At 41.5% G+C, this 12,863-nt stretch overlaps 1 protein-coding gene across 1 annotated transcript in view; it reads right to left on the bottom strand.

Annotated features, from left to right (window-relative positions):
• Nucleotides 1–9,821, bottom strand: part of SYT10 (synaptotagmin 10) — a 35,200-nt gene extending 25,379 nt beyond the window's left edge. Inside the window, exon 1 of the mRNA XM_030459413.1 lies at nucleotides 9,671–9,821. Within this exon, the coding sequence (XP_030315273.1) occupies nucleotides 9,671–9,821 (151 nt within the window). The remainder of the gene's footprint in view (nucleotides 1–9,670) is intronic.
• Between the last annotated feature and the right edge of the window lie 3,042 nt (nucleotides 9,822–12,863).

Here is a 12,863-nt window from a genome sequence, read left to right as displayed (position 1 = left end):
TTTCTCTAAGTTATTATTCCGTATTTCCGTTGAACTATTTCCAATTCTAATTCATTCCCAGAATCTTACAGAAAATATATCTCACAACCATAAAAACCATACCTGAAATGTCAAGAGCTAAGAAAAGGAGTTAATTCTGCAAACAGGTGTCCAAATTATAGTTTCAATTTTTGCAATTTTACTAATAAATTAACAAACTTTGGACATTGTATTTCATAATACAATGAATACTTGAAGTGAAACATTAAATATTTTCATTGCCAGGAATTTGGCCAAAAAACAGCTCATTATGGAAAAAAAAAGTATTTAATTACATTTACTACCATAATTGCTAAATAGCAATTGACATAAAAAGCATATTGGTTCATTTCCTCCTCAATTGAGCAATTACAAGATATTTGCTGTATATGAATACCGAAATAATCTCCAGAAAAGCAGTCAAATTGAGCATCTCAGACCCTTTGTTTGTTATTTATCTTATTATTTATTCATTTTATATTATCTTATTATTGTTTTATTTATCTGATGTTAACATTTTATAGGAATCTTGTTTTAAGAATACAAAGAATTAAGAGACAGTTCTGCAGACTAGGAGTTTCTTCACATCCCTGCCAATTGAACCTGGCTCAGAAAAAAAGATAGGTACAGAAGAATGGAAATGTCATCAGGCCAGAGTTGCATTTTACATATTTCAAATTTTTCACATATTATTTAAAGAAGTATAACTGGTGACAAATTCAAAGATGCTTGTTTTGAGAGGCACAAGGAGAATATAGGCATTCTGCTGGGACACTAATTGCCAACATTGTAAATGGTGTTCTCATGGGTCCTAGTAGAAGAAAGAGAAAAATAATCTTGAACTACAAGAAGTCATTTGTCAACTCCTTTTGTGAACTGGCAATGGCAGCTTGTCTTCAATAGTACACACCTGCACAGATCAGGATATCTTTCTATGTATTCATCTGGACAACCATGCTTATGCTTTGGCCATTCCTATTTTCAAGCTGGGTAAACTCAGGAATATGAAGAAAATCCTCTTTTTCACCTCCCCATTCTGACCAGTGGGAAATCTTATAGCAGCTTCAATGGAGTTACCTTGTATTGGTCTTCATTTACTGACCTCTTGCCTTAATGTCATCTTCATAGTCCTGATAAAATATAAAAACTGAAAGCAAGTATCCAGTTTTCTATTTAAAACTACACTTTCAAGATATGGAATTTTGGAAAAAATTGTATTTCTTGTTTGAGAAAGGCAAGTCAATTTGAGAAGTACATGAATTCTATTTACCTCAAAATCTATCTGCAGTTTTTGGAAATATCCTCAGAAACATTTCTATCATAAGAGGCTCCTTGATAGTCTTTATATTAGGCAAGTACTTCAGAAGCAACCTCATCTTTCTTTGTCTGGATGCTAGGGAATGTTTTGAACAATGGCTTCTGTACTAAGGCTTCCAACACTTAGCAGTTTGAAACTTGCCTCTGAAAAGTTCTGCCCACGAATCCATTTGCAAACATGTGCATTGGCAGGCTTCCATTTCTGAAATAAATTGAGTTCATTTACATTTCAGTCACCTCCGTGAGAGCATATAGCCCTTAATGCTTATCTTAAGGAAAACATACTCCACAAATCCATGGCCTTGAATAGAGAGGGATCAGACAGTGCTAAGATGTAGCTGCCTATGTGTATAAGGGGCAGGCACACATCTGATGTGAACCCTGTGAAAGAAAAGATACTCTTGGTAGCAAAGGAACAAGGGAAAAGGAGCACCTGTAATAACAGGGGGTTATATTTTCTTTTGACCCACCTCTCTGTCTATATCTGATCTTAGTTCTCCTAAATATTTGAAGTACAATATCTCTGTCACTTTTTTAAAGCATATTTTTCTTTAACTTTTAAATTTTTTCTCTGGTTCATCAGAGACAAGGAACTTCACCCTTTCCATAGCGACCACTCTAAAGGGAACTCCTGTGTCTGGAATATAAGGAGTCAGCTAAATCAGACAAATTAATGTCTCTGGTTTTCTAGGATTTAGAGGGAAGTGAGAGCTTCATCGATTATAAAAGGTCTGGGTCCAATAAATCTCCCTTATTCCCATGTACATGACCTAGTTGGTCCAACCCATCCTATCTGCTGTTCATTTTTCCTTGGGGAAATCTGAAGATCATAAAAAGTTGCTGGTGCTCATTACTGCTTGCCATTAGCAGATCTTTCACAACTACCTCTGTTTCATCTAAATCCCTGCAGATGGGAATATAATGCTCTAGCATGCCTTAGAAAGGAGCAGGTGCAGAGTCTTGGGTTTTCTCTCGTAACATGAACCTCTCAAAAAACCTGACTTAAATTTCAAATGGCATAACCAGCCTATCACTTAGAAGTCTACAAGTGATCTCCTCTCCTTTTCTGATAGAAAAAACATACCTTGAAGGTCTTCCTCAAGTCTTTCAACTCTAGTCCTGTCGTGAATATGTTCCTTCCTATGCTGTTAATTCAACTTGGTATCTGAATTTGTTTAAAATACCATCACCATCTACTGGCTGGTATATCACTTCTTAATGATAACAGCATTTACAGCAAGGAAATCAAATGAAATCAGCTACCACTGTGGTTTACTACAAGGTTACAGCACATAAAAACATTAATCTCATGTTGGAATAAATTTATTGAAGGTTTTTTGGTTTTTTTTAATTTATTAATGAATCTGATAATCTCTATCTGTCCAACCACAAATGGAATGCTCTCCTTTGCCATTTCAAACTCCATGTAGAGGACCTGAGAGTACATGATGTAAAGCAGCTACAGGGTGTTTCTCAAGAGCTTATTAGGTTTCTCCTCACTTTCCAGAAATCGTACGGAATTAGCCACAACAGCTGTGTGTTCATAAATCTCAGTTAATTACTTTGGAGCTATATGTAACTAGAAAAGATAGCTGTCAGTTTTGCCTTATTGGGTCATTATGTTTGACCTAGAGTGAAGGAAACAAAAGATGTTTCACTGAACATTGGACTTTCCCCTCTAACACACCAAATATAAATTAGGTTCTGCTTCCAAAGCTGTTTCTGACTTACCTACTTTCCTAGGTGTTAACTCCCTAGTTTTTTTCCTAGGTATTAATTTAATCTCATTAGGAGGTAACTCCCATCTCTTCTCAACATTTTTACTACCTCCCCTGCTTTCCAGAAAACAAAAAATCAGCTTTTGTCTTGCTCCCATTCTGCTTGCACACTTGCAAGGTGGTCTCTGCAAGTAGACCTCATTATTCTCTTTCAGACATAAAAATGGACTCAAAACACATCATAAACTCACTGGACTGCCATTATTCATAAGCAAGCCATAGCTGTAACAAGGTTCACACAGTTCAAGTGCCATTTTTCGAATTGTCACGCTTATGTTATTTCTTACTCAGCATTATGTAAGGAACATCTCACACATCTGATGAGACCCAGCAGAAACAGTGTCTCTATCATCATCATTAAGATTTATCCTCCAGCTGTTATAACCATTTTGGTATTTTTAGTTTGTATTGCTTTGCAAAACCTGTATGGAAAAAGACAGTTTTTTAAAACTCTTGCTTTTACTGTGCATCACTAATGTCTGCATGTTGAACACTTCTGCATTGTTGTGACTGCCTTCACATTAACTGTAAATACATCTGGTCTCTGTGGTATGTTTACCCCTCTGTTCTACCTTTATGCTGATGAATTAAGATACATTTCTGATTTTCCCAGCTTGTTAAAGCTGATTTTAGAAAGCATATTTTTCAGTAACAGTGCACTCTTTCCCCTCCAACCCTGTATTTTCCTCAGGTAACAACTTTATCCTGACCAGGTGATGAGCTTTATCACAAATAATTTGATCAGTCTGTTAACTGTCCAAATGTTTATTATTTGATTTTAATCACATTTCACCATAACAGAATATTCAATTGATTCCCACAACAGTTACTTTATTTCTCATGAAGAAAAATGTTCCTTTCTTGTCAGACAGTCTTACACGGATGACAACAGTCTTCACATTCATTCAAGCCATTCCTGGTCCCTTTCATATTTGCTTTGGCACAGTTGAGAAGAACTTGCAAACACAAGATATTCCCTGCTCCTCAGGGAAGAGTGAGACTAATTTATAGAATGGCCATGCACAAGATGCTGCAGTGTTTTCTTAGTCCCTCTATATTTCTATAGTAAACTGTCAGTCAGGGGCAGGGTTACAAACTTTCTAGGTTAAACTTTTACAGTATTAATTGTGACTATATAGATGAATTAAAAAAAAATATCCTGTAGAAGCTGATATTCTTTTTATGGTCAACTTAAAAATATTTGTTGTCTGACAAGCAACAGAAAAAGAGGAAATGTCACTCTCTAGAACTCTCTTAGCCACTCTAGATGGCTGAAATATGCTCTTCTGGCAGGGAAGAAACTAGATTCCTAGCTCTGTTATAAGCATCAGTTCCTCACAAGAACTGATAATGAGACAGTGAAGTTTCACAGGACCAGTAGTGCCTAAAAAAATAAAAGCAAAGACAGCAGAAAGTGCCCACCATTTGCAGAGGACATATAACTAATTTTAAACATGTGTCCCCAGAGCAGGATGCAAAAGCTCCTCTCATTACACTCAATGCAATTGGCTTAATGACTTAACCTTCAGAAATGCTCCCAAGTGAGGCTTTGATCTGCTTGGTTCCTTCGAAAATGAGGGATACCCAACTGGCAAATATTAATTAGAATCCTTTATTAATCTGATAACCTGAATCAAAATATAGCTATTACCAAGCTGTGTATGTGGATTTTGGACACTTCTTGATAATTTTTCTTAGGTACAATCCAGCACATGCAGCTACCACTTTCCACCTCAATTCTTTTTATTTGACAAACATCTTGATCATTTTGCCCAAATACCAAAAATAAAGGTGGTGTAAAAACCTCCAAACCAGCAACCAAAACAAAACAGTTGCATATCTATTTCAGTATTTTGCCAAAAATATCTACTCTTTAGAAGAAGGCTTACATAGTCATCTGACTATATGAAAGTACTATAAATGTAAACAGCTTCTTAGTTTTTTTCTCTTGAGCATTACCCTAGGTTGAGAGAATTAATAGTCCATGTAATTACCAGGGCAGAAAACACAACAGCAGATGTCTTATCTGTTAATTGTTTAAAGCTCTTAGAAATTTGCAAAATTATTTATCTCACTAAGATTCATTACTTAGATTTCCATAGATTAATTATGCATTACACTAAATATGATTACCCCTTCTTGACCCAAGCAGTAATCAGTAATTGAGGGTCCTAAGGTGATGGTGTTGTCACTGAAAGGGAAAAAAAGACTATTGAAGAATCAGCCATTACTTTGATGAAATCCTGTTTGTCAACAAAGAATGTCCAAATTCTGATCTCTCTTAGAGTAAGGGGAATCAAACACATAAAAGTTATTTTTCTGGTTAGCAGCAATACTAAGTAGGTCACATTTCTGTTTTGTTGCTCCATTTTTTTTTACTTTGCCTTCCCAAAGCTGTATTTGCCATTTTTCATTCTGATCGTGTTTCTGGCTCCCTCTTCTCTGTTTGATTTTTGTTATACTTGTTGCACTTCTTTCTCAAACCCAGACACATATGTTATAAAAAAAAATCAGTGCCCAACCTCTATGCCAATGGGTCATGAGGCCAATATTTTACTTTGAGCCTGTGACTGGGTGGTGCATCTTATATTTCAAGTTGCTCATTCCCCTGAGAAGCTTGGCTGCTTTTCAGTCTAGCTGCACAGAAAGCAATTGTCACACCTACCACCATAACCAACCATAACAAAGCAGTCCTAGTTGTCTTTTTAATATTTTCAACTTCCAAATATGTTTTTATTCTTGTAGTAAATAGAAATGGTCTTCTTTTTGCCATGTACTCCTACTTTTTTAACTGGTACTTGTGCTATTCTTTCTAAATATGTGTCTCTTCATCTTTTAGACTTCTTTTCTCCAAGGGAACCTCATTAGTGACTTTTCATGCTTCCTTTGTAACACGTTTTAGGCATCTTTTTGAGATGAGGAAAACTGAATGAACCCACTATTTAGAGAGAATATGTTATCTTTATAGAGCCAACTATTACTTTCTTTTCTGTCCTCTTTATACTGCCTCTTGGACTATTTGCTTTTTAGATTTTAACTGGAAGTGTATATGTTCTTCTATAACATAACAACACACAGTAATAGTTGTATAAGTCTTTCATCTCCTCTGCATCTTCCAGAAGTCCTTCTTACAACTCAAGTATCTTCATACCCTAACTACAGTATTTTCTTCTCCCCTCACTTCAGTGCTTTTTGCAGGAGTTAATTCCCAATGCACTGCTGTAGCTGGAGACCCAGGGAGCAAAGAGCTGAACTGGTTCCATGATGCGCATCACCCAGAGTGCTCACATGCTGGGAAAATGCTTCCTGCATTATCATTTGGGAGATACAGCAAAACCGGTAGGGCTAAATTAGCCATTTCTTCTCTCTACCACACAGTTATAGCCACACGACTCCAGAGCTGTTCAGAATTTACTCAGTCACAGAAGGATAGGGCTACATGATATGGACTCTGACACCAAATGCTACCACCTTAGGTATGAGACACTGGTATTTCAAGAAAACATTTATGGCTTCATTCTCAGAATGATGGTGGAGAACCCTTAACATTTCTGCCTTTAATGACCAGGAACTATGGATGTTCAGCACTGTGGACAACATTAACTTTATCCGTAGGGAGGATAAGAAACTCTAAGTGCACTTGAAGAGCAGAAAAGATGGCATGATTCACCTTTCCATGACCACTTTCCTCTCAGCTTAGACACTGTATTTACAATCTTTCAGTTCATAATGTTCATGTGAGTGATATTTCTATCTTGTCTACCCAAGTGTTTAGATAAGCAAATATTGCCAATTATCAGCAATGCCAGTGTGTCTGTTCTCTTCTGGAGCCAGAAAGTGTTAATGGATGCTCACTGGAAGTGCCATTAATGTTTGATTTAGTATGTGTGCCAATAAAGTTGACACCCATCATCTAATAATGGTTTGGAATGGAATACTCTGGTCCATTTTGGTCAATTGTCTTGTCTGCTCCTCCCTAGAGAAGGGTCACAGTTGTGACCTCTTTACTCACTTTCTCTTTCCAGACCATAAGATATTCCTCAGAAACAAGTAGTGGCCTTGGTTCTGCATACCAGTCTCTAGCCATAACTATAAACACTGGGTGTTATCTGTCCTGGAAGTAGACATTGACTGAGAAACTTGTTGTTAAATTTAGCAAGTACAGCTACTTATGAGAGACTTAGCTGAAAGCAAAATTACAAGACAGAAAATTCACTTTATCCTGGCCCAAACCAGGGTGCCTTCCAAGGGGGAAAAAGTGTGATTTAGGAACTCAGCTGAGATGTGGAACATAGTGGCTCAAGCCCCTGTTCTCTTAAATACCAGAGTTTTTCTAATACAACAATTAAAAGTTAGATAAGAGGTTTTTTTAGGTTGCAAATGAAAATGAAACAACAACAAGAAAACAAACAAAAAGTCTAAAAAGATGCTGTTACTGTACACAGTGCAATATCAAGGCAAGAGCTGAAGATTGAGATTTTCTAAACAGCAAACCTTGGCTTACCTCCTAGGACATTTTTGTATCCCTGATGTCCCACCTGTTTATAAATCAACTTAGGGGTTTTTTGTTTGGTTTTTTGAGGGTTTTTTTTTTGTTGTTGTTGTTTTTTTTTTTTAATATGACACATAACACTGAACTCCTTGTGCCTTACTCTCTAAAAATAATATTGAGAAAATAATCTTTTCAGAGGTCAGTTTTCCCAGGTCCGTGCGGTTATTTAATTTTCATGCAACCTTCCACGACTCCGACCAAGGCAACCAACACAGTACACGGTCAAAATACACTCGGCATCACAAAGCACAACAAATCCAAGGTCCGTAGTGCTGGAAGCACGCTTAAACCCCCGCCACCCCCCCCACCCGCTGCCCCGTCGGAGGAAGGGTTCACCGTGGCGGGAGGAGTGTCTCCAGGGTGGGTTGGACCGGGTCGGGCCGGGGACGAATGACCCCCCTCCCCCCCCCATCATTGCAGCGGCGGGACGCGCCCACCTTCACAGCCTGGAAATTCAGCACTCGCCTCTAGCGCAAAGCCCTGGGACAACCAGGCAGGTACCGGAGACTGACAGGAGACTCGTCTGTTTCAGACAACAGTTTTTAGTTCCGAAATACTACTAACACCCCGGAATTTTCTGTAAATCTGTGGGAAATAGAGGATGAGGAAAAAAGAGGGGAAAAAAAACCCCAAAAACAAAGTAACAGTTGTGGCGGTAGCAACAGGGCACACGCTGAGGACCTGCTGCTTTTCATGACGGTGTTAATGTATTTAATTTACACTGCATACAAAAATAAGTCCCAGTAAGGACCCCAATAAGCAAGGGGTCCAGAGAATACTGCACAGAACAACACAACACCGCGGAGCCGCTCCGAAAGGTCTTGGCAATCTGAAACCAGTGTCCAAAGACGCCACCGTTAGGGGTCGAGATCCTGGTTTCGACAATTTTTCTGACTACTGAATAGGTAAAGTAACACCAACGGCCCTTCTTCACACACAAACACTTCTCCCAAACAGTTCCTGGGCCGGGTAGGACCGGACCGGACCAGAGGGCTGCCCTTACTCTACAGGTTCCGACCGGTTGTCAGAAAGCTCCTCCACGGTCCCCAGCGATTAACGGGAAGGGCTGCAACACATCTCAAACCCCCTTCTGTCAAGTTTCATGTCACGGATGAAACACAAAATATCTCAAACCCCCTTCTGTCAAGTTTCATCTCACAGACGAAACACAAAGCTTGAGCTGAGTCAGGCTTTGTGCTGAGCTGTGCCCCCAGCCCGGGGTGCACCCCGAGCTGGTTCGGCTGCCCTCCCGCCCACCCTCCCGCCGGCCCCACCGTCCCTCGGGGACCTTCCCGATCACCTCGCCCCTCGCCCCGTACTCTCGCCGTGTGCTCGGAGGCATCAGCCCCGTCACGCTGGACACAGAAGAAAGGCCGGGGAAGAAGAGAAAGGGCGACCGGGCGCAAACGAGGGAAATGCTACCCAGGCGGGACACAGCCCTCCGCCCTGCTGCCCGCAAGCACGGCCCCACAACGCCCTCGGACTGAGTTTTGCATCAGGTTCCACCGCGGGGAAAAACCTTGTCGAAACGGAGCTGCGGCGGGAAAACGAGGGAGCTGTGGGGAAAAGGGACCGACTCCAGCCGACGGCGGGGCTTGCACGTCGGAGGCGATTTCTTTCCCCTAGGCGCCTTTCCTCGCTCCCTGTCCCCATGTTTGCACCCCCGCCCGCCGCCCAAATTTTACCCCGTCTCTCCCGGCGCGCTGGTCCCCACCCCAAGCATTGGGGTCACCCTGCGGATGGGGCTCTGCGATCCCGTCGCCTCCCCTCGCTGCTTCCGGGGCGCGGGAGCCTCTGCGGGCTGCCAGAGGGAGACGAATTTTAAACCGGGCTGTGTGACTGCTCCCCCCACCCCCCCTTCCGCCCCCTCCGCACGTAGGGAAGGAAAAGGAAAAAGTTGAGCTCTCCAGCCTCCCACGCCGGTGCTGCCCGCCCCGCCGCGGCAGCAGGACGAGCCCGCTGGCGGTGACGGCCGGTGGGGCGGCAGCTGGTCTGGTACCGGTACCTGTGCCGCCGATGCCCTGACGTGAGGTCTCCAAAGGAAAGATGCCGGCGCACTTCTCCCGCTCCACCTGCCCTCCCAAGCACAGCTCCGAGATGATCTGCAGCGCCTTGTGGCAGAGGCTGCCCACGCCGTCCTCCGCGGGGAAACTCATCTTCTGCCCCGGCCCCACTTTAGGCCATGGCCGACGCGGGACGGCTCCACGCCCGACCCGCGCAGCTTCCCGCGGGGAGCGGCGGAGCGGGGCGGAGCGGCGGTAGCGGAGCGGCGGGCACGGTGCGAGTGAACCCGCGCTCTCATCCGAAGAAGTAGTGAAGAGGGGGAGGGGGAGGGGGGGGGAAGAGGGGCAGGGACAGACAAAAAAAATGGGGGGGGGTTGGGAAAAAATAAAAAGAAAGGGGGTGGGGGGGTGGAATAAGCATCCACTTAGCAACGCTGTTTGTGCCTATCGGGCTTCGGTAGGCACCTCGGCCAATGGCAGCCCAGGGCGGGGGGCGCAGGTGGCGGGGGGGCTCCGCGCGTCCCCCGGGGAAACTTTTCCATCCCTCGTCCCGCGGTTTGTCGAAGGGTAGCAGCGCCCCGGAGGGCTCCTGGGGTGATGGTCGCGGTGGGAACTCGGCGGGCGGGGGGTGACCTCAGTCAGCGGCTGCTCGGGGAGGAGCGGAGAGGTGCGGGGGTTGAGCCGGTGCCGGCGGGAGCAGTCTGCTCCCTCCCCACAGCAGGACCCCCGAACCCCGCTAGCATCGGTGCCCTTCGTGCCCAGCTTCTCGGTCGCGCATGGCACCGGCCGGACGAAGCGGAGGTTATTCCACGCCACTCCGGTCGATTTTTTTCCCGGAACGTTAGATATTTTTTTTAGGTGACCTGGGCGATTAATCTTCAGTTTGGTCTACGGGCAACCTCAGATAACTTCATTAACCAAATCACCATTTTCCCTACACTTTTCGGCAACGGGATTAGTTGACTTTGGCTATTTCTTTAACTTGGAAAGGACTTAGAGTAACCTTAGGATTGTCCAGTCTACTTCCTCAACAAGTTCTCCAAAGTTGTGGGTTTTTTCAATACATAAAAAAGTTCCAGGTACTGCTTGTGCTTAAATATACTTCTAGAAATCACTACAACATATGCTTCTAGTGGGGGGTTCACTTACGGGCTGTAGAGCCAAACAAGACTTCAGCTGCTAACTTGTTCATATGCTTACAGAAATTCTGATACATCTTTGCAGTTATGAAGAAAAATGCATCTACTTCGAAGGCATATGTAGTCTTTCAAGCCTTAATTCTATTTAGACATAGTTGAAAAGAAGTCTGCTAGCAGTTTGCTTAACAGCACTGCCTGTAGGCTGCTGCTAGGGTGTCTTGGTTTCATAAGCATGTGGAGTTAACTTGTGTACTGCTGTGCTTCTTTTTTTTTTTTTTTTTTCCTCCAGATTTTTTTTTCTTGTTACCTGAATATTAATAACTCTTTAACAAATTGGGAAGTTTAACATTTCAAAGCTGTATAACATCAGTCAGTAACTTGAAATTGTGAAACAGTAGAGAAATTATTATTCAAGTTTTAATTCTTGAATTTCATACATTTTTAGTAGAGATATTTGCAGAAAAAAAAGGTAGTCCTAAAAATCAACCACTTGGCATGTTGCAGGCTCAAACATTTATGCATATGTATCCATACATGTAGGTTTCAAAACCATAGTAAAGTAATAAACTCTGCTTTATGGAACAGAAATTCTCCTCTATAAAGCTTTTCTTCAGATATAGTAGGGATTTCATAAATATCAGATGCTGTTAAAGAAATTATTCCGTACACAATGCTTTTCTTGAGACTAGCACTGTAAAACTGTGATTTCTCAAAAATATTCTGACAAATCCTACAGTGTTTAGACTATTAACTAGTCAGAGCACAGAACTGTGTAGTACTAGTTGAAGACTCATTTAACCCTCAGAGGGACCTAAGTCTGTATAATTACCTCATGAAAATAGGCTTGCAATAAAAAAAAACCAAACAAAAAACATACATATTTTCATTACAATGAAAGCAATAGATGCCAACCTCCAAACTTCAAAATATGAGCATATTTTCTGTTCATGTGACATTTACAGTCCTGTTCCTAAAATTCTGTCATGCACTACCAACTAATAATTAAGCAGTCTGTTTATCTTTGAGACATATTCAGAGCTCTAGCAGAAGCTAACAGGAGCTACATATGCAGGCTGATGAAAGAAGGGTCATAAATAGGAACTAGTTTTAACAAGAGGAAGGACTGTGTTTAAAGATTGAGACCTAAGCTCTTGTATTTCTGAACTTTTCTACAGTCTGCCTTTGTGCCCATGGATGTAGCACGCAGTCCATGAGTGCTTTTTGTCTCTGAAACTACTGGCAGTATTGCCATTGAACATAATGGAGTCAAAATTTCACAGGTAGATCTTTTTACTCCCCTGCTCGTTTACTTTTGCAGAGAGACTTTGGCACATTGTTATATTGTTTGCTTTGCACCCAAGAACTTCATTACAATGAAGGTCATTCCATCTCACAACTGCTACTACTGATATTATTGGCTAAGTAATAATTGTGTACCTAGATACAGAAAACACAAGTAGGTATATTCTATACAAGCTATATATTAAAATAAAATAAAAAAATAACTAAAAAGACAGATGTTCAGATAGATACCTGTACCTCTTTTAGCTGTCTTTGGTACTTTTAAAATGCTTTTGGGCAGACAGAAAATATCAGCCACAGTCATATCACTGCACTTTATCAAATGCATCACCATTCTAAATTCTGTACTTTACTATGTAGCATGGATATAAACTTTAATTCATCAACAGAATACTTTTTCTTAGCTTAAATACTGTGAGATGAGTGTCACTGGGAGATAGATGACTCTTCTGGTGAGGTATGTTTACTATCTCATCTTCAATCAGCTCCAAACATACCTTTTTTTTATTATTCTTATTATTCATCATTATTGATGAAGGAAATTGTTCACTTTTGAATTGAGTAATTTTGTCAGAAACGTAAATTCAGCCTAGGATTCATGGCATTTTTATTCAATATGTTCTTTCAGTGGAAAACTACTTCTTCTGCTTATGAAAGAATATAAAAGCTTGTTTTCTAGCTTCAGCTCCCACAGCTTGGATTTTCAATAGCCTGGTGGTTTTTAAATGAATATGCAGTTGCGTTGTGTGCCCTT

The sequence above is a fragment of the Calypte anna genome, chromosome 1 (genome assembly GCF_003957555.1).
Source record: "Calypte anna isolate BGI_N300 chromosome 1, bCalAnn1_v1.p, whole genome shotgun sequence".
In the NCBI taxonomy this organism is placed as follows: Eukaryota; Metazoa; Chordata; class Aves; order Apodiformes; family Trochilidae; genus Calypte; species Calypte anna.
The sequence above is the reverse complement of the archived record's forward strand: the minus strand, read 5'-3'. Positions and strand labels throughout refer to the sequence as shown.